This window comes from Lampris incognitus, chromosome 20 (assembly GCF_029633865.1).
Source record: "Lampris incognitus isolate fLamInc1 chromosome 20, fLamInc1.hap2, whole genome shotgun sequence".
Lineage (NCBI taxonomy): Eukaryota > Metazoa > Chordata > Actinopteri > Lampriformes > Lampridae > Lampris > Lampris incognitus.
Genome location: NC_079230.1, coordinates 35,736,681 through 35,761,034, shown reverse-complemented (window position 1 = coordinate 35,761,034; position 24,354 = coordinate 35,736,681). Strand labels below are relative to the sequence as shown.

General features: G+C 44.9%; 1 protein-coding gene across 2 annotated transcripts in view; it reads right to left on the bottom strand.

The window, feature by feature from the left end:
• Positions 1-24,354, bottom strand: part of mtmr1a (myotubularin related protein 1a) — a 277,755-nt gene that overhangs the window by 201,710 nt on the left and 51,691 nt on the right. For both annotated transcript variants that reach the window (XM_056299990.1, XM_056299991.1), the window contains exon 4: positions 16,528-16,622. In XM_056299990.1, coding sequence (XP_056155965.1) covers positions 16,528-16,622 — 95 coding nt within the window. The remainder of the gene's footprint in view (positions 1-16,527; positions 16,623-24,354) is intronic.

The following is a 24,354-nucleotide window of genomic DNA, read 5'->3' as shown; positions in this document are numbered from 1 at the left end:
GACGCTTATGCGTCCAAGCACTGGACAGCTGAAATGTCGTTAGGCTAGTTTATATGGGCGCATCCAGGCACTGGACAGAGTTGAGATGACATTTGCTTAGGCTACTTGGGACGTAGGCTACAACCCATCACGGATCTTATGTGGTCAACAGCCGCAGGCTATGTTTGATTTGTTATCGATATTTTCTTCAGCCTTCAGCCTGCGTGGCTTCCAGATATGTGAGTATTTGTTATGTGCTTATTAGGCTGTTTAACACAATATGTAGGCTACAGGTTACAAATGTTGTGTCGTTCATGATTATAAAGGCTACTTGAGTTTAAGTGGTTAGTATTCGGTAAAAAGAAAAGGAAAGCTAGTTAAGAGCTGAAAAAAATAAGTAAAAGCTAGAGAGAGACCCGTTTCCATAAGCGTAGTTACAGAGTGGGAGGGGAGGGGGGGTGTCCAGAGGACATGGAGTCCAAGCTCACGTGGGATTTGAGAAGGGGGGGGGTCTTTTTGGTTTTTGTTTTTGTTTGTTTTTTGTTTGTTTTTTTTTTGGTTTTTTGGGGGGGGTCCTCGTGTTTTGTGGGTGTGGCTTGTCAATGTATTTTATCAAAACGATCCTTAAAGATGTATTATACTGCGTATTGTAACTAATGTCTGATAGTTGTAAGATAAAATTTACCTCATGGAACTGTAGGGGTCTGAACAAACTTACAAAGGTGAAACAAGTGATAAGCAGGATAAAATTCTTGAAATCAAAAGTAGTTTTTTTTTTTACAAGAAACTCATCTGCTGAGTGGGGACATCTCCAAAATAAGAAGACGACGCAGGGTCAGGTGTTGTCTGCTTCCGATACCACCCATGCTAGAGGGGTTATGATACTAATCCATAAATCTGTCCCACTACAGATCCAAAATATAGTTAAGGACCCTGCAGGTAGATACAGTGCATCTGGAAAGTATTCACACCCCTTCACTTTCCCCACATTTTGTTTATGTTACGCCTTATTCCAAAATGGATTAAATTCCTTTTTTCCCCTCATCAATCTACATAGAATGCCCCATAATGAAAAAGTGAAAAGGGTTTTGTAGATTTTTTTTTCAAATTTATTAAAAATAAAAAACTGAAATATTGCATGTACATAAGTATTCACACCCTTTGCTATGACACTCAAAATTGAGCTCAGATTCATCCTGTTTCCACTGATCATCCTTGGGATGTTTCTACATCTTGATTGGAGTCCACCTGTAGTAAATTCAATTGATTGGACATGATTTGGAAAGGCACACACCTGTCTAGATAAGGTCCCACTGCTGACAGTGAATGTCAGAGCAGAAACCAAGCCATGAAGTCAAAGGAATTGTCTGTGGACCTCCAAGACAGGATTGTATCGAGGCACAGATCTGGGGAAGGGTACAAAAAAATTCTACAGCTTTGAAGGTCACGAAGAGCACAGTGGTCTCCATCATTCGTAAATGGACTCTTCCTAGAGCTGGCCGCCCAGCCAAACTGAGCAATCTGGAGAGAAGGGCCTTGGTCAGGGAGGTGACCAATAACCCGATGGTCACTCTGACAGAGCTCCAGCGTTCTTCTGTGGAGATGGGAGAACCTTCCAGAAGGACAACCATCTCTGCTGCACTCCACCAATCAGGCCTTTATGGTAGAGTGGCCAGACGGAAGCCTCTGCTCAGTAAAAGGCACATGACAGCCCGCTTGGAGTTTGCCAGAAAGCACCTAAAGGACTCTCAGACCATGAGAAACAAGATTCTCTGGTCTGATGAAACCAAGATTGAACTCTTTGGCCTGAATGCCAAATGCCACGTCTGGAGGAAACCAGGCACCTCTCATCACCTTGCCAATACCATCCCTACAGTGAAGCATGGTGGTGGTAGCATCATGCTGTGGGGATGTTTTTCAGTGGCAGGAACTGGGAGACTAGTCAGGATCGAGGGAAAGATGAATGGAGCAAAGTACAGAGAGATCCTTGATGAAAACCTGCTCCAGAGCGCTCAGGACCTCAGACTGGGGCGAAGGTTTACCTTCCAACACGACAACGACCCTAAGCACACAGCCAAGACAATGAAGGAGTGGCTTCGGGACAAGTCTGTTAATGTACTTGAGTGGCCCAGCCAGAACCCAGACTTGAACCCCATTGAACATCTATGGAAAGACCTGACAATAGCTGTGCTCCCCATCTACGCTCCCCATCTAACCTTACAGAGCTCGAGTGGATCTGCCGAGAAGAATAGGAGAAAATACCCCAAATATAGGTGTGCCAAGCTTGTAGCTTCATACCCAAGAAGACTTGAGGCTGTAATCGCTGCCAAGGGTGCCTCAACCAAGTATTGAGTAAAGGGTGTGAATACTTATGTACATGCAATATTTCAGTTTTTTATTTTTAATAAATTTGCAAACATTTCTACAAAACCTTTTTTGCTTTGTCATTATGGGGTATTGTATGTAGATTGATGGGAAAAAATGAATTTAATCCATTTTGGAATAAGGTTGTAATATAACAAAATGTGGGGAAAAGTGAAGGGGTGTGAATACTTTCCGGATGCACTGTATATCATGGTCCAGGGTACTTTATTATCTGAAAATATAACTTTGATAGATGTGTATGGCCCCAATGAGGATGATGCCAAATTCTATGATAATTTGTTTCTACCTGCTTCAAATCTCCCTGGGCAATACATAATAGCTGGTGACTTTAATTGCACATTTGATCCATTAAGAGACAGATCAACTGGTTTAGATGATACTCGCATCAGGTCGAGAAAGACAATACACCATTTTATGAAAGAGTTGAATTTGTTGGATATTTGGAGGCATGGTAAACCAAATGCAGTAAAATATACCTGTTATTCCAGAACTTATAAAACTCACTCACGTATAGACTACTTTTTAGTTTCAGCACTACTTGTTTCCAAAATTGACGAATGTCATTATAGCAGTATAGTTATATCTGATCAAGCAGCTGTATCCTTGATTTATAAAGATACTAAACTAGTGAGTGATCCCCCAAGATGGCGTTTTCAACCAGGATGGCTTATGAACCCCAAATTCATAGATTTTTTTAGATAAACAAATTGACTTATATTTTGAATGTAACACATTCCAGAAATCTGCTAGCATAGCACAAGACGGGAGGCATTCAAGGCCTTTATTAGGTGTCAAATAATTTATTTTACTAGTTCAAAGAGAAAGAGTGCACAACTTGAAATGAAGACATTAGATGAGAAAATTAAAAAAATTGAAACATATCTACCATAACAGACATATCTCTACAGATAAACATACACAATTACTCCTACTTAAATATCAGTATAACAAATTATCAGCTAATAAAGCAGCTAACAATTTACTGAGACTCAAACAGTCCTACTATGACCGGGGGGAAAAGCCCGGAAAACTCCTAGCATGGCGCATTAAACAACAACAAGCAGAAAGGTCTATTAACTGTATAGAAGCTCAAAATGGTAGAACTATAGTAGACCCTACAGAGATTAATGAAGCCTTCAGAGTCTTTTATCGAAAATTGTATAGCTCTGAGTGCTCTTCTAGCCTGGACATGCAGACAGAATTCCTAAACTGTCACAGCCTCTCACCCTTGACATCAAAGCGTTCGCCCTTGACACCTACTGACCCCCCCTGTCACAGCCTCTCTCCCTTGACTTCAAAGCAATCAGTCTCTCGCCCTTGACATCAAAGCGTTCGCCCCTGACACCAGCTGGCCATCAAAGCAGTCAGCCGCTCTCCCTCGACATCAAAGCGATCATCACCCTTAAAAAGCCTCCACGGTGGTCCAGTCTTCGCTGGAACGTCGCCTTTCATGGACTTCTGCCTGCCTGCCTGCCTGCCTGCCTACCTGCCACTGGGCCGACTCCTGCTCTACCCCTGAGATCGGTTACTTCAATAAAGACTTGATTCTTCCCTTACCTGGTTGTCCTGTCTGCTTTTGGGTTCTTTCCTGATACGTGACAGTACGTTCCAGCCACTATGGACCCAGCAGACCATTCCACCACAGACCTGGCCACGGTCTGCCAGGCTGTAGCCAACCAGGAATCGGTCCTCGGCCAGCACAGCCACGTGCTACAGGGGATGGCTGACGCCCTCCGTGGGCTCAGCTCAAAGATCTCCGGAATTCAGACCCAACTTAGTGCCTCCGCTAGCCCGGGACCCGCACCTCCGGCTCTGCCACCCCCAGCGCCATCAACTTCGGCTAAGGAACCATGGGTTGCCCCGCCCGATAAGTATGATGGAGATTTTGGACTTTGTCGCCCTTTTTTGATGCAGTGTGAGATTGTGTTTAACCAGCAGCCCCAGTCATATTCCACGGATGGAGCCAAAGTCGCTTACATCATGGGTCTTCTCCGGGGAAGCGCCCTGGATTGGGCTACGGTGGTGTGGGAAATGCGGGCCTCCACGTCCTCATCCTACGCTGAGTTCACCACTGCTTTTCGCCAGGTTTTTGATCATCCCGTGCGGGGAAAGGATGCGTCAAAAAGACTGATCTCTCTCCGCCAGGGTTCCCGCAGCGTCGCCGACTACTCAGTTGAGATCCGTATGCTATCAGCGGAGAGCGGATGGAACAACGAGTCCCTCCAGGTCGGGTTTTCCATCGGGCTAAGCGAATCCATAAAGGACGAATTGGTTTCCTACCTCGAGCCTGGAGGGTTGGAGGAATTGGTTACCCTGGCCATTCGTGTGGACAACCGTCTGCAGGAGCGGAGGCGAGAGAGGACGCGCCGCTTTCCTGGTCACAACAATGTACCACGGGCCACACCTCCAAACTCGGGGCCGAGCTCACTCGACTGAGGTTGCCATCCTCCGAGAAAGCCCGAGGCGTGACTCTTCCCCAACTTCGGAGCCAATGCAACTCGGCCGCTTCCAGCTCAACCCGGAGGAGCGTCAACGCCGCATCACCGAGAACAGCTGCTTGTATTGTGGTCAGCCTGGTCACTTTCTCGCCTCCTGCCCTCACCGTTCCGTCAAACTAGCAGGCTCACGAGGGAGGGGGAGGATCCTTGTGAGCCCAACTGTCTGCCCTCTGTCTCCTCGTCCACGTACCCAGTTGCAAGCTACCATTAGTTTTAAAGGTCAGTCCACTAAACTTTTGGCTTTAATTGACTCTGGAGCTGATGAAAGCTTTTTGGATGCAGGTGTTGTGAAGCAGTTAGGTCTTGCCACTGTGAGTCTGGACCAGCCTCTTGAAGCTAATGCCCTGGATGGACGTCTCCTGGCCCGGATAACCTCTAAGACCGAGGCTGTGCGCCTCCTGTTGTCGGGAAACCATCAAGAGGAGTTAAGTTTTTTCGTTATCAATTCTGCATTTGTTCCCATTATACTTGGTCATCCCTGGCTGGTTAAGCATAGTCCCCATATTGATTGGTCATCGGCCAGAATTTCAAGTTGGAGTCCCGTCTGTCATGCCATATGCCTCCAGTCTGCTCCGCCTCAGTCTGTCCCCTGTCAGGTGTCAAGCTCTGAGACCTCTGACCTGTCACTGGTGCCTCCAGAGTACCATGACCTCCAAGCCGTGTTCAACAAGCAGCAAGCTCTCTCCCTGCCTTCTCATCGCCCCTATGATTGCGCTATTGACCTGCTGCCGGGCGCTCCCCTCCCCAGCAGCCGTCTATATAGCCTCTCCAAGCCTGAGCGGGAGTCCATGGAGAGATACATCAAGGACTCCTTGGCTGCTGGTCTTATTCGCCCGTCATCATCACCCCTTGCTGCGGGGTTCTTTTTTGTGGCCAAGAAGGACAAGACCCTCCGGCCGTGTATTGACTATAGAGGCCTAAATAACATCACAGTCAAGAATAAGTACCCTCTGCCCCTCATGACTTCCGCTTTTGATTCTCTCCAGGGAGCCACAGTGTTCACTAAACTAGACCTCCGCAATGCTTACCACCTGGTCCGCGTTCGAGACGGAGATGAATGGAAGACTGCCTTCAACACCCCCCTGGGGCATTTTGAATATCTGGTGATGCCGTTTGGTCTCACTAATGCCCCAGCTGTCTTCCAGAGTCTGGTCAATGACGTCCTACGTGACATGTTGGATCGTTTCGTTTTTGTTTACCTGGATGATATCCTGATTTTTTCCAGAGACCTGTCAGAGCATGTCATGCACGTCCGCCAAGTCCTTCAACGGCTTCTGGAGAACCGCCTTTTCGTAAAGGCAGAGAAGTGCGAATTCCATGCCCCTTCAGTCACCTTCCTGGGCTACATCGTGGCCGATGGGCAGGTGAGAATGGACCCCGCCAAGGTCACAGCGGTTCTTGAGTGGCCAAGCCCGACTAGCCGTAAGCAGCTTCAGAGGTTCCTCGGTTTTGCCAACTTCTACAGACGGTTCATCCGCAACTACAGCCGCGTTGCGGCCCCACTAACCGCTCTTACCTCCACCTCCAGACTGTTCCTGTGGACCCCTGTAGCAGAGGCAGCTTTCCAAGCCCTCAAGCACTGCTTCACCACAGCTCCTATCCTCACCCAGCCAGACCCAACCAAGCAGCTCGTTGTAGAAGTGGACGCCTCTGAGATTGGGGTCGGGGCGGTCCTTTATCAGCGTTCTGCTGAGGATGGCAAGACACACCCCTGTGCCTTCCTGTCTCGCCGTCTCTCCCCAGCTGAAAGGAACTATGATGTGGGGAATCGTTAGGTCCTGGCGGTGAAATTTGCACTGGAGGAATGGCGACATTTTCTGGAGGGGTCTGAGCTTCCTTTTATAGTGTGGACTGACCATAAGAACCTGGAATACATCAAGTCAGCAAAGCGACTCACCGCGCGCCAAGCCAGGTGGGCGCTCTTTTTTGGTCCCTTTAATTTTTCTTTGACGTACAGACCTGGCTCCAGGAATGCCAAGCCCGATGCTCTGTCTCATGTGCATGGGGAGGAGTCTGAGCCCAAGCTCCAACCTGACACCATCGTTCCCTCTACCTGTGTCGTTGCGGCTGTCACCTGGAACATTGAAAGGGAGGTCATGGCAGCACAACAGACTCAGCCTGACCCAGGTAACGGTCCCCCGGGGCACTTGTTTGTTCCAGACGCTGTTAAATCTAGCGTGTTGCAGTGGGCTCACTCTTCCAAACTTACCTGCCATCCTGGAGTAAACCGTACCCTAGCCTTCCTCCGCAGGCGGTTCTGGTGGCCTTCCATGACGGAGGATACTGGGTCTTTTGTTTCTCCCTGTCCTGTTTGTGCCCAGAATAAGCCCTCCACTCGGGCCAGTTCCGGTCTGCTGCGCCCCCTGCCTGTTCCACACCGTCCCTGGTCGCATCTGTCCTTGGATTTCGTCTCTGGTCTGCCCGCCTCCGACGGTAACACCGTTGTACTGACTGTTGTTGATCGCTTCAGTAAATTTGTTCACTTTTTGCCCTTGTCTAGACTGCCTTCGGCCCGAGAGACTGCAGATCTGCTGGTCAGGGAGGTTTTCCGGGTCCACGTTCTCCCCCGTGATATCGTGTCTGACCGTGGCCCCCAGTTCACTTCTGCTGTCTGGAAGGCTTTCTGCTCGGCCATCGGTGCCACCGTAAGCCTGTGATCAGGGTTCCATCCTCAGACGAACGGCCAGGCCGAGAGGGCCAACAAGGCATTGGAGACGGTTCTACGCTGTCTGGTGTCTGCCAACCCATCCTCTTGGTCCTCACAACTTCCCTGGGTAGAATATGCCCATAACACCCTGCCATCGTCTGCTACTGGGTTGTCCCCTTTTCAATGCCTTTACGGCTATCAGCCCCCCGTTTTTCCTTCGCAAGAGGTAGACATTCCGGTTCCGTCTGTCCAGGCCCATGTCCGTCAGGACCTCTGGCCGTTACCAGCGCTTGGCGGATCGTCATCGCACCTCTGCTCCGGACTACTCCCCCGGTGACCAGGTATGGCTCTCTACCAAGGATCTACCCTTGAAATCGGACGCTAAGAAACTGTCCCCCAGGTATATTGGTCCCTTTCCCATTGTCAAAGTCATTAACCCCTCGGTGGTCCGTCTGAAGCTGCCCCGCACTCTCTGAGTTCACCCTTCCTTCCATGTGTCCTGCCTCAAACCTGTCTCTACCAGCCCTCTAGTTCCTCCGGCCCCCCCGCCCCCACCTCCTCGTATGATCAACAATCATCCGGCTTACGCCGTTCGTCGTCTCCTGGACTCTCAGCGCCGCGGTCGCGGTCTGCAGTATCTCGTGGACTGGGAGGGATATGGCCCGGAGGAGAGGTGTTGGCTCCCTCGTCGCCTGGTCCTGGACGCGAACCTCATCCAGGACTTCCACAGGACGCACCCTGACGGGTCTGGTAGGTCGCCCGGTGGCGCCCCTTGGAGGGGGGGTACTGTCACAGCCTCTCGCCCTTGACATCAAAGCGTTCGCCCTTGACACCTGCTGACCCCCCCGTCATAGCCTCTCTCCCTTGACTTCAAAGCAATCAGCCTCTCGCCCTTGACATCAAAGCGTTCACCCCTGACATCAGCTGGCCATCAAAGCAGTCAGCCGCTGTCCCTCGACATCAAAGCGAGCATCACCCTTAACAAGCCTCCACTGTGGTCCAGTCTTCGTTGGAACGTCGCCTTTCATGGACTTCTGCCTGCCTGCCTGCCTACCTACCACTGAGCCGACTCCTGCTCTACCCCTGAGATCGCTTACTTCAATACAGACTTGATTCTTCCCTTACCTGGTTGTCCCGTCTGCTTTTGGGTTCTTTCCTGATACGTGACATAAACAACCTTAAAATACCCAGAATTACTGAAGAAGAAAGTAAAATATTAGACTGAAGTATAACAAAATTGGAAATTGCAGAAGCGATTGGCTGTATGCAGGCTGGAAAAACAGCAGGTCCAGATGGCATCCCGATAGATATTTATAAAAAAAATTCAATCCAAATTACTTTCACCTCTTTTGTAGATGTTTCAGGAGTCCTTTGAGAACAGTCTTCTCCCCACATCCATGCGGGGTGCCCTAATCACACTACTTCCAAAGCCAGGCAAACCAAATACAAAATGTGAAAATATGCGTCCAATTAGCCTTTTAAATTCAGATACAAAAATACTCTGTAAAGTTCTTGCAAGAAGATTAAAGGGCTTGCTTCCTCAGGTGGTGGGGCAAGACCAAAACGGATTCATCAAAGGTAGACAGGGCTTTCATAATGTCAGACGAGTGCTCAACATTTTACACAGCCAGAGTGAGGCGACAAGACACTGCCTTACTCTCACTTGATGCCGAGAAGGCCTTTGACCGTGTTGAATGGCCTTTTTTGTTTGAGGTGCTCTCCCGCTTTGGCTTTGGAGATACATTTTGTAAATGGGTTAGATTGCTCTGTACTGGGCTTACTGTGGAAGTCCTGACTAAGTATGATTTCTAAACCTTTTAACATCCCTAGAAGTTGCCCGCAAGGGAGTCCTTTATCACCATTGCTTTTTATCCTTGCGATAGAGCCATTTGCTATGGCGGTGAGGATGCACAGTGACATTTATGGAATTTGAGAAGGTCATTTAGAACATAAAATAGCGCTCTTTACCTATGATGTAATTTAGCTCCTAAAAAATCTACATAGCTCTATCCCTGCACTCCTAGATCTTATTGAAACATTTGGAAAAATATCTGGATATGAAGTTAATCATTCAAAATCATCTATAATGCTACTTAATGAATAAGAGAGGAAAAATAGCTATTGTTACGGCCCTAGTGCCGTGTGTCTGTAGTTTTCCCTCTCCAGGTGATGCCCCACCTCCTGTGGAGCTGCTGATTGAGCCCAGGTGACCCCAATTCCTCATCAGCTGGGTATATAACTTGGAGAGGGACACCCAACAGTGCCAGTGGGCCATTGTTGGTAGCAGTGTGTGGAGAGAGACGGCCAGTGGGCCATTGTTGCCAACCAAAGAGGACGCTCTTGTGTCTAGACTCCTTGAGAAGGAGGGTGAAACTTATTAGTGCTCTTGTTTCAGTTTGGTTTGATCTGAGTTTTTGTTAAAGCCTGGTTAGTTAAGAGCCAGCATCTTTAGTTGCCTGTTTATTCTGTAGTTTGACTAAAAGTTAATTTTGTTAATAAATCTGTTTTTACACTTGGTTCCGCCTCCCACCTTTCTTATTCCCCCGGGATACTTTTATTTTCTTTGTTACTTCCCCTCATCCCCTGGACCTTTAACGGGGAACGTAACAATTGGGGGCTTGTCCGGGATAATTTTCTTTAAATAAGACAGTAAGGAAGTGGATTCCTGGTGTGTGTTAATTGTTGCTGTGTGCAGCTTGTCTCCGGTGGCGGGTACGGTGAATATTGCACTTCGGTTGGTGTCTCAGGCAGCTTCCCTGGTTAGAATAGGGGAGTGTCCAGCTGGGCTGTGATCAGTCCTTCCATCAGACACTCTTTTGTTATTTTTGCCTTTCTTGTTTTAGGAGTACTCCTGGGCGGGGACAATGCTCCTGGGTGGGGGTAGGCTTTTCGGGGCTCAGGCAGCCGAAGTTCAGCCTTTAAAGCCGCCCGGCACGCTCCGAGAAGACAGATAGGCGAAGCTTCAACCAGGTAGGAACGGGTGAAGTTTGTTTGTTGGGCTAGCCATACGTCTAATTTCAGCTTGCAATAATTTGCCACCGTTAGATGTGACTTTGTGAAAATGTGAGGTTGAGTGACTATAGCGGAGGCTAATTAACATTCAGCCTGTGTTTGTTTTCGTAGCTATGGCTACTTTTGATTCACACGTGTCTACTCCTGGTTCTAAGCTGGCTGCGCAGTTAAAAGTCCGTCTTGCTCGCCTCCAGTTGGAAAAGGAGGAAAGGGAGAGAGAATTCCAGCTTCGCAGGGAGTTGGAATTGAAGAAATTGGAGGGAGAGACGGCTATTAAAATGCGACAGCTATAGGTGCAGAACGAGCATGAAGTGTCCACGCAGCAGGCTGCGGTGTTGGCGGACGAATTCGCGCTCCCACATAAAAACATCTTTGTACTGCGTAATATTTCCTTCCCCTGCAGCGACGACTCACGAAATGCTAACTTGCCAGTTACTCAAGCTTCACGTGTTGGTACCCCTTCAAAACCTAAAGTGGAGAAACGGTGTTTTTTCTGCCATATGCCTGGACATTTGGTTGCCCATTGTGAGGCCTTAAAATGTAAGCCGCGGGTGGCCGTGTCCCAGGTGAGCGGGAATGGGGAGGACCTAAACCAGCCCAGGAAGCAGGAGGTGAGAATTGCACACCTCGAGTCTGCCGTTGCTGACCTCCCACGCCAGTGCCATGCAATGCAGGCTGAGGCGGAAGAGCTTCGTTTGGAGCTGGCGAGTCAAAGGAGGAAAGATATGGAGCAGCTGAGGTTTGTCCGTGTAGAACTCGAGGAAGCCCAGAAGTCTCAGCGGGAGATGAAGCGGCTGCTTGATATGTACCGCTCAGCACCCAAGGAGCAGAGGGACAAAGTCCAGCTCATGGCGGCTGAGAAGACCGAGGCAGAGGAGCTGAGGCTGAAGGACCTGGAAGAGAGGGAGCGAAGAGAAGGCAAGAAGATGGCTCACGAAGAGGCCCTGAGGAAGATTCGCTCTGTAAAGGAGCAGGTCGACATCCTCAACAAGAAGCTTTCAATAGCGAAACAACAGGAGGATGCCTTGCTCAGGGAGATGGATGTGACAGGCCCGGCATTTGAGGACATGCAGGAGAAAAACATCAGACTGATGCAGCACCTCGGGGAGAAGAATGAAGCCAACTTCTAAGGGAGTGAAGAGGATTACCCTCTTGAATGCCAACCTAGGGTTTGTATTCATGGGAGGGTGTGTTACGGCCCCAATGCCGTGTGTTGTGTATGTGATTACCCTCTCATATATATACAAACCTAGGGTTTGTACTTATGGAAGGGGGTGTTACGGCCCTAGTGCCGTGTGTCTGTAGTTTTCCCTCTCCAGGTGATGCCCCGCCTCCGCTGGAGCTGCTGATTGAGCCCAGGTGACCCCAATTCCTCATCAGCTGGGTATATAACTTGGAGAGGGACACCCAACAGTGCCAGTGGGCCATTGTTGGTAGCGTGTGGAGAGAGACGGCCAGTGGGCCATTATTGCCAACCAAAGAGAAAGCTCTTGTGTCTAGACTCCTTGAGAAGGAGGGTGAAACTTATTAGTGTTCTTGTTTCAGTTTGGTTTGATCTGAGTTTTTGTTAAAGCCTGGTTAGTTAAGAGCCAGCATCTTTAGTTGCCTGTTCATTCTGTAGTTTGACTAAAAGTTAATTTTGTTAAATCTGTTTTTACACTTGGTTCCGCCTCCCACCTTTCTTATTCCCCCGGGATACTTTTATTTTCTTTGTTACTTCCCCTCATCCCCTGGACCTTTAACGGGGAACGTAACAGCCATGTTTATGCTTCTACTTTCAATTCAACGGATAATTTCACATATTTGGGAATAAGAATTGTCCCTGAGGTGAATAAGATTGCTCGGATAAATTATGACCCAATTCTGGATGCTAGTATCTTATCAATAGAACGTTGGACATCTTTACCTATTTCAATGATTGGCAGGATAAATATTCTAAAAATGAACATACTCCCTAAATTTCTTTATTTGTTCCAGAATATCCCCCTGCCCCCTCCATCTTTGTTTACTAGACTCAATATATTGTTTACCAACTTTATTTGGCAAAATAAGCATCCCAAATTACGTCTATCTTTACTGTATCTACCATATGACCGAGGAGGCCTTAAATGCCCAAACATCCAGTGGTATTACTGGGCAGCTCAATTGCGGTCCATTATGTTTTATTTTTCATCCGGAACCCTCCCTGCTTGGTTGGATTTGGAATCCTCATCTGTTACACCAAGATTACCATTGCACTTATTATTTGTATTCAGCAGATTGTAAATACGTTATGGAAAATACAGAGAACCCTGTTATATTGAATATGAGTGATGTTTGGTTTGACACTTGTAAATATTTGAATATAAACTCTTCCTGGTCACGCTTCAGTCCTATTTGGGGTAATGCCAATTTTAAACCAGGGAAAAGTGATACAGGATTTTGAATTTGGGCTGAAAAGGGTTTAAGGAAAGTGCAAGACATGTACAGTGAAAAGGAAGTATTTATGTCATTTGCAGAAATATCAACCAAATATGACTTTCCAAAAAATATTTTTTTCAAATATCTTCAGCTTAGGAGCTTCATATCCTCATCTCAAAATCATTAATTAGATAAACCTGGCATTTCTACATTAAAGGTAGCAGTCACAAGACATTGTTATGATAAAGGTTTAATTTCAAGTCTGTATGACTTGTGTGTGTCCAGATCTGATGATTCATCTGAATCAAAACTGAGGTGATGGGAGGAAGATATAGGGGAGGACATATCTTTAGAAGACTGGAGTGAGGCATGTAAGGAGGCACAGACGCAGACAATCAGCAGCAGCTTGAAACTCATACAGTATAAATGGCTGATGTGGACATAACTCCGGTTGAAATACATAAGTTTAATGATGACATTCCTGATACTGGTATCAAGGGTAAGGACACAAGAGCAACACTATCATTGTATATGGGAATGTGTGAAAGTGAAAACCTTTTGGCAAGATTTAATTAATATGATCTATAAGATTTTATCAAAGAAACGACCATTGGATCCCAAGCTTTTTATTCTTGGTATATACACTACCGTTCAAAAGTTTGGGATCACCCAAACAATTTTGTGTTTTCCATGAAAAGTCACACTTATTCACCACCATATGTTGTGAAATGAATAGAAAATAGAGTCAAGACATTGACAAGGTTAGAAATAATGATTTGTATTTGAAATAAGATTTTTTTTACATCAAACTTTGCTTTCGTCAAAGAATCCTCCATTTGCAGCAATTACAGCATTGCAGACCTTTGGCATTCTAGCTGTTAATTTGTTGAGGTAATCTGGAGAAATTGCACCCCACGCTTCCAGAAGCAGCTCCCACAAGTTGGATTGGTTGGATGGGCACTTCTTTGAGCAGATTGAGTTTCTGGAGCATCACATTTGTGGGGTCAATTAAACGCTCAAAATGGCCAGAAAAAGAGAACTTTCATCTGAAACTCGACAGTCTATTCTTGTTCTTAGAAATGAAGGCTATTCCATGCGAGAAATTGCTAAGAAATTGAAGATTTCCTACACCGGTGTGTACTACTCCCTTCAGAGGACAGCACAAACAGGCTCTAACCAGAGTAGAAAAAGAAGTGGGAGGCCGCGTTGCACAACTGAGCAAGAAGATAAGTACATTAGAGTCTCTAGTTTGAGAAACAGACGCCTCACAGGTCCCCAACTGGCATCTTCATTAAATAGTACCTGTTAGAGCCTGTTTGTGCTGTCCTCTGAAGGGAGTAGTACACACCGGTGTAGGAAATCTTCAATTTCTTAGCAATTTCTCGCATGGAATAGCCTTCATTTCTAAGAACAAGAATAGACTGTCGAGTTTCAGATGAAAGTTCTCTTTTTCTGGCCATTTTGAGCGTTTAATTGACCCCACAAATGTGATGCTCCAGAAACTCAATCTGCTCAAAGAAGTGCCCATCCAACCAATCCAACTTGTGGGAGCTGCTTCTGGAAGCGTGGGGTGCAATTTCTCCAGATTACCTCAACAAATTAACAGCTAGAATGCCAAAGGTCTGCAATGCTGTAATTGCTGCAAATGGAGGATTCTTTGACGAAAGCAAAGTTTGATGTAAAAAAAATCTTATTTCAAATACAAATCATTATTTCTAACCTTGTCAATGTCTTGACTCTATTTTCTATTCATTTCACAACATATGGTGGTGAATAAGTGTGACTTTTCATGGAAAACACGAAATTGTTTGGGTGATCCTAAACTTTTGAACGGTAGTGTATATCCTACCAACCCACATTTACAAAGCAGAGAGTTCGGATTCATAGACGTGTATATTACAAGCTAAATGTATAATTGCTCTTAATTGGAAAAAAATTTGATGGACCAAGAATTGGAATGTGGATCAAAGAAATGGCGTCAAACATGTCAATGGAAAAGATAAGGCATATTGTTAGACGTAAACAGGATGTTTTGATGATAACTGGAGACCTTTTATGTACTTCTTAAGGCATCATGTTAATGTTGGCAACGTGCTTCAGCAAGAACAAGCTCTGGGGGAGGAGGCAGCTTCGTAGGATCCTGTACACTGACCAGAAAAACACCCTTTAAATCTTCTGTCGTTTTATTTGGGTTTTTTTTGTTGTTTGTTTGTTTTTTCCCTTTTTTCTTTTCTTTTTTTCTTTTTTTTCCATCTTTCTTCTTGTTACTTTTGTTTATTTTATAAAACTTTCTTTTTTTATACTTAAGTGGTTAGGGATTGGGTTATGGTAGGGAGAACAGGGTGAAAAATGATTGCTGTGTTCTGTACTGTTGATGCACAAGTGGATGTGATTTGCAAACTGAAAACCAATAAATATATTTAAAATATATATATATACAGTGGCTGATTGTGTAGCCTATATATGTGGTATTAATATGTACTGTGGCTGATAGTCTAGCCTATATATTTAGTATTAATATGTACTGTGGTTGATTGTGTAGCCTATATATGTGGTATTAATATATACTGTGGCTGATAGTCTAGCCTATATATTTAGTATTAATATGTACTGTGGTTGATTGTGTAGGCTATATATGTGGTATTAATATATACTGTGGCTGATAGTCTAGCCTATATATTTAGTATTAATATGTACTGTAGCTGATTGTGTTGCCTATATATTTGGTATTAATACATACAGTGGCTGATAGTCTGGCCTATATATTTGGTATTATGTACTGTGGTTGATTGTGTAGCCTATATATTTGGTATTAATATGTACTGTGGCTGACTGTGTAGCCTACATATGTGGTATTAATATGTACTGTGGCTGATAGTCTGGCCTATATATTTGGTATTAATATGTACTGTGGTTTGTTGTGTAGCCTATATATTTGTGTTGCAAATGTGTCTTTAATTTGCTCGTGTAGCATATCATATCATGGTTTTCTTGTCGTGCTCTTCTAGGCTGAGATTGCATTCATTGTCATCAGCATAAAAGTCAGCTTTTATGTAGGTCGGTTAGGCGTGTACCCTGTGTAATGAACTTCTTCATACACTGTAGTTGTTATCACAAGCTTGTTAAATGTGATGCCATTGGGTTTGAAATAGGCCCATTGTAAGTCACCAATGCCAGGGCTGTTTTTACATCCCGGTCTATCACTGAGCACCACAAATGAGTTGAAAGCTGCTGCAGCACCACTGCCAGCAAAGCAGAAGAAAAAAATCTGCGGCCAAGCCCTGCCTGGGCCCGACCCTGCTCCAGATGGGTGAATTTGAGCCCATCCTGAACCCAGCTGTTCTGTTTGGTTCTGTCGGGCTCAGTTCAGGCTTGAGAACTCAACTCTCAAGAATAGCACAAGATGATTAGAGTGACATTTAAATAAATGTCATTTAAATAAATGACTTCTGGAATTATTTCAATATTAGCATTGAAAGAGTGTGCATAATTTACAGTCCAAATTATATATGAGGTCATTTAAGACATAAGGTGCATGTTGTTTCCCCACACCTGTGCCTGAGTACATACATGAGTGAGAAGTGAACAGAAAAGTATATAACGTACCCTCTCCAGGCTGGTGAAGTACAGCCTGTAGTCTGTGATGGTCAGAGTTCCTGTTACTAGGCCACTAAACGGACAGATATACATCACATCCTTGGCTGCAGATGAAAGGACACACACACACACACACACACACACACACACACACACACACACACACAGAGTAGTGAATCACTGAGTAATGAGTAATCATTTAGGTCCAATCAATAAGCTGCACAAAGATACTCCACAAAGGGTTACACTTACAAAAGTAAAGATACTCAAACATACACAGTATTTTGAAGGATGTCAGTTGGTAAGAAAGTTAACACAAACAAAGAACAAGAACATGGAGAGAAGAGCAGAAGAGAGGAAGAGAGAAAGGTGAAGGACAACGCAGAGGAAGGCATGCATATGATGACATAGAGCATGCTGGACTGAGGACTTCCAGAGGTCCCCCTACATGCATATGATGACATAGCGCATGCTGGACTGAGGACTTCCAGAGGTCCCGCTACAGTGAAGATTTTAATGAAAACCAGAAAGTACATTCACTCAAGAACATTTGGGGGCTAGCAGCAAGTATTGTCAAGTGGTGACCAGTTGATCACGTGACATCTATGAACAGCCAGTTATAACAAGCAACAATGCCCTAACATTATTCACTTTAATGGAAAAAAGACAAGTTAAATAGGTAACTTTATTTGAACGCTGAGCATGGCTATGGAGGTGGTAATGAGAGCATCTACATGGTGAGAAGTTGCAGGGTGGGATAGGTCTCCCTCCCATCACAGCATATGGATGACAGGACTACAATTATTATGACAGCCCCATGTACCCATATGGTATTGGCTAAGCTGAATGACAATCAAAGATTGGAAAGAATGAATATATGAATACACTGTACTGTACATTGTACGTACACTGGTACACTCTGCCATGTGCATCTACATGTATATGTAAGTAACCTGCTAACATCTATCTCATCATCTCTGATATATTCTCTGCACCATTGCACTTTATCACCTCTTAATTCACCTGTATATATATGTGAAGATTGTTATGTTGTGGTGTTGTTATTCTATGTTAAGTACACTGAGAGCCACGAAACCAAAATATACTTAAACCAGGTAGACACAATACAAGATACTAAAAAAAATAAAAATAATAATAACCGCGAACCCAATCCCTCCCCCCCTCCAATAAAAAACAAACAAACAAACAAAACCCCACAAGTTAGAGCAACACTATTATTTACCATTTTCACTGCTCATTTAGAAAAAGGTACAAAGATGTGTAATACAAAAAAAGTTTTCTATTAGTCCTTTTAACAGTGGGTTCCATATACTGAAAAACTTTTCAAGAGTGCCAGACAGTTCGTATCTCAGTCTCTCTACATGTAAAATGTCTATCCAAAAAGACCAACCAGGTGAGCGATGAGGAGAAAAGGAACAGAAGGAATAACATAGTCATCCCATATGTTTCTTGGGTCTCCGAGAAACTCAGGAGAATTTTTAACAAACACCGCATCCCGGTATACTTCAAACCCAGCAACACACTCCAACAAAGACTGGTTCATCCCAAAGACCGTGTACCACACACCCAGAAAAGCAATCTGGTGTATGCCGTATAATGCAATGAGGATTGCACTGACCTATACATAGGAGAAACCAAACAACCACTACACAAACGGATGGCCCAACACAGAAGGCCAAACTCCTCAGGACAAGACTCAGCAGTCTATCTACACCTAAAGGAGAAGACACACTCCTTCGAGGACAGCAATGTACACATTTTGGACAGGGAGGATAGATGGTTTGAAAGAGGGGTGAAGGAAGCCATCTATGTGAAACTGGAAAAACCATCCCTCAACAGAGGAGGAGGTCTGCAACACCACCTATCTCCCACCTACAATGCCGTCCTTTCATCTCTACCCAGGAGACTCAAGAAACCTAGCCTCCAAGAACAATAGTCGCTCACTAACGGCTCCAACGACTCTCATGACCACTGAACGGAGCACTAACACTAACACCCCCAACGACCGTCGCTGCTAAACAAATGCAAATCAACAGCTCCGATAACGACGGGCGCGGCCAAACATCGGTACACAAAACAGCCACTCATATCTATGGCTCTGTTAGCGACGGGCGTTGGTAAACATCGGGACACAAAGAGCCACGCATATCAATAGCTCTGACAACGACTCCTAGAGGATAAATTCTGAGTCTCATCAGCAGCCAGTCAGACTAGCTTGGTCTAGTCAGAAAGGCACGAACTGAGGAAGCCTCTTGGATGAGAGGCGAAACGTCTTCACGGATATATACCAAGTCCAGCTGCACTTGATTCAACTCCTTTGGATAACCATGACCTGGATGAATGAGAACATTCACAGACCCGGTATGTGTTGATGTGTTCGGAAGCTTGCAGGATTTTCTAATTTGGTTCCTGATTTTCTGAGCAATGGGCAGGATGAAGTCATAGTGTAAAAACAGTAAAAGATGTATGTGATGAAAAGAGGAGAGCGGGGAGAGAAGTTTTTTACAGGTTAAACTTCTTTCAATTTCCAGCCAGGGAGTAGGTCAGATCTGTCTGTGTTCATATCCATACTGCTGGTATGCCATGGCTCTAACATTAGCTGCCCAGTAAGAATGTAAAAAGCATAGTAGCCCCAGGCCTCCTTGTTCCCTTCACTTCTGAAGATGGGTTTTCGAGATTCTTTGTCTTTTATATCTCCAGATGAATGGAAAATTGATAGAATCAATTGACTTAAAGAAAGATTTGAGGATGAAAATGGACACATTCTGAAATAAATACAAAAATCCTGGCAGAGAAACGATCTTAACAGCATTCACACAACCAATCGGGGGGAGAGAGGTAGCATTCTCCATTTCTCTATATTCTTCTTTAGCTTGTTCACCCTCTCAGTAATATTGATTTTAAAGAGGGACATAGGATTTTTTTTTTTTATATTTCAATGCCCAGATATTTTATACTGTAAGAGGAACTGTATAGTGGTTAGGAATATTGGGTCCAGGTCTGCTGTTAGCGATATAAGGTCACTTTTCTGCCAGTTAATGGTATAACCTGAGACCTCTCCAAAGGAGTTAATAAGCTCGAGTAGGTGAAGTATAGATTGCTCAGGGTCAGATACAAAGAGGACAATGTCATCCATATAAAGGGAAATCTTATGATCAACCCCACCTATTGTTATTGGCTTAATGACAGCATGCTCTCTCATGCTTATTGCCAGGGGTTCGATGGCTTATGCAAAGAGAAGCGGTGAGAGCGGTCAACTTTTACAGGTACCTCTCTGAAGCAGTGGCGCCCCCAAGGGATGGCCAGGGGTGGCCATGGCCACCCTGATACTATCCCTGGCCCCCCCACTGCCCCCCCCCAGGCACGAGTTGCATATGCAGAATATACTTCTGATTATGCAGAATATGCTTCTATCTGATATTTTCATTTTTCATTTCTGGACATACACAATGTAACAAGGAATCGTCTAACCCATTACAATATGTACAGATACATGACACATTGAAACTCAAAATGTTAACTGTACCGTATTAGTCTATTCATTAACATTAACTGTGAAAAATAAGAAGCCAAAGTTTTTCAGTGTGCGATTCCTTAACTTGACAGTTTTCCGCTAGCCTATACAGAATACTGCAACAGCATGATAGACTTCGTGAAAGGCAGTCATGGCTTTTGGTTTTGGTGGGCCACCCCAAGATTTGCAGTGTCCCCATTTAGCCACCCCTATGAAAAATTTCTGGGGGTGCCACTGCTCTGAAGGGAAAAGGTGGGTGATCTATCTTGATTTGTGAGGATGGAGGCAGTTGGATGGGCATATATTAAACGCACCCTGGAAATAAAAGAGGCAACAAGACTAAACTCTTCCAGGACCCTTAGGAGATATCCCCACTCAATCTGATCAAAATCTTTTACAGCACCAAGACAAAAAATGGCCTGTTTTATCAAATTTATGACACATGATGTCCATCACTCTTCTAACATAGAAAAAATAAAACATATTAGGAATGAAGCCGGTCTGATCTGTGTGGATAATAGATTATATACATTTATTTAGTCTACTAATACTTTCGGCTGCTCCCGTTAGAGGTCGCCACAGTGGATCATCCGTTTCCACTCATATATGTATATGTGTGTGTGTGTGTGTGTGTATATATATATATATATATATATACACACACACACACACACACACACACACACACACACACACACACATACATACATACATATGTTCATAAAGAATTTTCTTGACTCACTGGATTATCTATCTATATATCTATATCTATCTCTCTCTATATACACTGCTCAAAAAAATAAAGGGAACACCTAAAAACACAATATAGACCTCGATGAATGAAATATTTCAGCAGAAAATCTTTATTTATTAGACAGAGGAATGTGTTTAGAGCAAAATAACCTAAGAATGATCAATGGAAATCAAAACCATTAGCCCATTAAGGTCTGGATTCAGAATCATACTCAAAATCAAAGTGGAAAATGAGAACATAGGCTGATCCAACTTCTGTGGAAATTCTTCAAGACGATTCAAAATGAGGCTCAGTAGTGTGTGTGGCCTCCACGTGCCTGTATGCACTCCCTACAACGTCTGGGCATGCTCCTGATGAGATGACGGATGGTCTCCTGAGGGATCTTCTCCCAGACCTGGATCAGGGCATCGGTCAACTCCTGGACAGTCTGTGGTGCGACATGGCGTTGGCGGATGGTACGAGACATGATGTCCCAGAGGTGCTCGATTGGATTCAGGTCTAGGGAACGTGCAGGCCGGTCCATAGCATCAATGCCCTCAACATACAGGAACTGCTGACACACTCTGGCCACATGAGGACGAGCATTGTCATGCATGAGCAGGAACCCAGGGCCCACTGCACCAGCATATGGTCTGACAATGGGTCTGAGGATCTCATCCCGGTACCTAATGGCAGTCATGGTACCTCTGGCTAGCACGTAGAGGTCTATGCGGCCCTCCAAGGATATGCCTCCCCAGACCATCACTGACCCACCACCAAACCGGTCATGCTGGAGGATGTTGCAGGCAGCAGAACGTTCTCCACAGCGTCTCCAGACTCTCTCACGTCTGTCACATGTGTTCAGTGTGAACCTGCTCTCATCTGTGAAGAGCACAGGGCGCCAATGGCGAATCTGCCAACCAAGATGTTCTCTGGCTAAGGTCAATCGGGCTGCACGGTGTTGGGCTGTGAGCACAGACCCCAATTGTGGACGTCGGGCCCTCATACTATCCTCATGCATTCCGTTTCTCACTGTTTGAGCAGAAACCTGCACATTAGTGGCCTGTTGAAGGTCGTTTTGTAGGGCTCCGGCAGTGCTCCTCCTGTTCCTCCTTGCACAAAGGACCAGATAGCAGTCCTGCTGCGGGGTTGTTGTCCTCCTGCGGCGCCCTCCACGTCTCCTGGTGTACTGGCCTTTCTCCTGGTACCTCCTCCATGCTCTGGACACTGTGCTGGGAGACACATCAAATCTTCTTGCCACAGCACGCATTGATGTGCCATCCTGGATGAGCTGCACTACCTGAGCAACTTCTGTAGGTTGCAGATACCGCCTCATGCCACCTCTAGTGGTGAGGGCACTAGCACAATGAAAAACTAACCAAAGATCGGCCAGAAAAGATGAGGACAGGCAAATGGTCTGTGGCCACCACCTGCAAATCCATTCCTTTTATAGGGGTTGTCTTGCAAATTGTCTAATTTCCACCTGGTGGAAATTAGACAATTTACCAACAGGTGAAATTGATTCACAAATCAGTGTTACTTCCTAACTGGACAGGTTGATATCTCAAAAGTGTGATTGACTTGGAGCTACATTGCATTGCTTATGTGTTCCCTTTATTTTTTTGAGCAGTATATATAGATAGATAGATAGATAGATAGATAGATAGATAGATAGATAGATAGATAGATAGATAGATAGATAGATAGATAGATAGATAGATAGATAGATAGATAGATAGATAGATAGATAGATAGATAGATAGATAGATAGATAGATAGATAGATAGATAGATAGATAGATAGATAGATAGATAGATAGATAGATAGATAGTCTATTTGCCAATATTTGAGTGAAAATCTTGAAGTCCAGGTTAAGCATGGAGAGTGGCCGATATGAGGAGGGATTGGTTTCATCTCTGTCCTGTTTAAACAGAAGAGAAATTATTGCATTATACAGTGTTGGTGGGAGCGTTTCAGATTCAATTGAATGAGAGAGCATTCTATGGATGATCAGAGTTATCTGGCCTGGAAACTTCTTATACAATTCAATTCTAAAGCTTTCTGGCCCAGGGTTATTTCCATTTTGCAGTGATCTAATAAAGTTCATGATTTCTGGAGGTGACAGTTCTGAATTTAGGGCCTCACAAGAAGTGTTGTCTAGTTTTGGTTTGTTCAGATTTTTTAACCATACATTAACATCTCCATTAGCTTTCGATCTGTATAGCTTTTCATAATATTCTTTTAAACGGTTATTTACCAATTTTGGATTGGTTAAAACTACCCCAGGGTTAGATTTTATTTGATGTATGGCCCTGAGTTAGAAAGTTGTTAGGAGTGCCATGGTGTCCAAGTAGTGTAGTTTCATATGGTAAGGGAACCTTGGAGCTGCCCTTGGCTAGTTTGACAAAGGAATTGAAGTGTGCTAAGAATCAGAATCAGATTTATTGCCAAGTATAAGAATATAGAAGAATTTGCATTACTTTGTTGGTGCAAGAGTGTCCTTAGTGTCTAACCTGTCATACAACTCACCATACGCCTTTTCCTTTGCCTTTGCCACCTCTCTCTTTGCTTTATGCTGCATCTCCTTGTACTCCTGTCTACTTTCTTCATCTCTCTGACTATCTCACTTCTTCTTTGCCAACCGTTTCCTCTGTATAATTTGCTGTACTTCCCCATTCCACTGCCAAGTCTCCTTGTCTTCCTTCCTCTGTCCTGATGACACACCAAGTACCTTCCTAGCTGTCTCCCTCACTAAAATGCACCATCTTGGGCTTTGGCAGGTTGAACTTCTTCAGCACACAGCCCCACACTCCACACGATGACATCTAAAACACAGTCAACACTAGGCAAGGCCACCGCCAGACCGGCCTCAGTTTTATCAGAACTGCCGATCTGCTTGGGCTAGCAGTTAGCTTAGCCTGCCCCGCTTCCGCATCATGTCAAGAGTGCCCTGGGCCCACAGGACGCAGCAGACCAAGCTCTCCCAGCCAACAAATGAAGACACATCTTAGACGCAGATGTGGACAAAGACACAGCATGGACGGTGTTGGATGAGGCCGCCGAAAACGTGAATTCGCACCACCATCTTCCCACACTGGTAACTGGGTGAGGCTGCCACAAATGTGAATTCGCGCCACCATCTTCCCACACCGGAAGCAGTTGTGGGAAGATGGCCCTTTTTACATCTTTTACATATTAAATACAATTTTGCTAAATGTACTATGCAGTGCTTAGTGTAATATGCTGCATATGTTTGTGTTTTTTAGTGATTGTATTTACCTTACCTGTATGTCCCCTAAACCTGAACTGTACACTTGCATACAATACAACAAAGTAACAAAATGCTGGAAATAAAGCTGACACTGCAATCTATCAAAAGTCAGAGTTTATTTTCTGTACATGTACGTGTTGTACAGAAAACAAACTCTAATAATTGGAGCACACCGGAGGGTGTGCTCCACCTCTACTCCTTATCGGGGCATCACATTGCTCAGCCTCCCTGAGAAAGTCTACTCTAGGGTGCTCGAAAGGAGGCTCTGACCGATTGTCGAACCTCAGATCCAGGAGG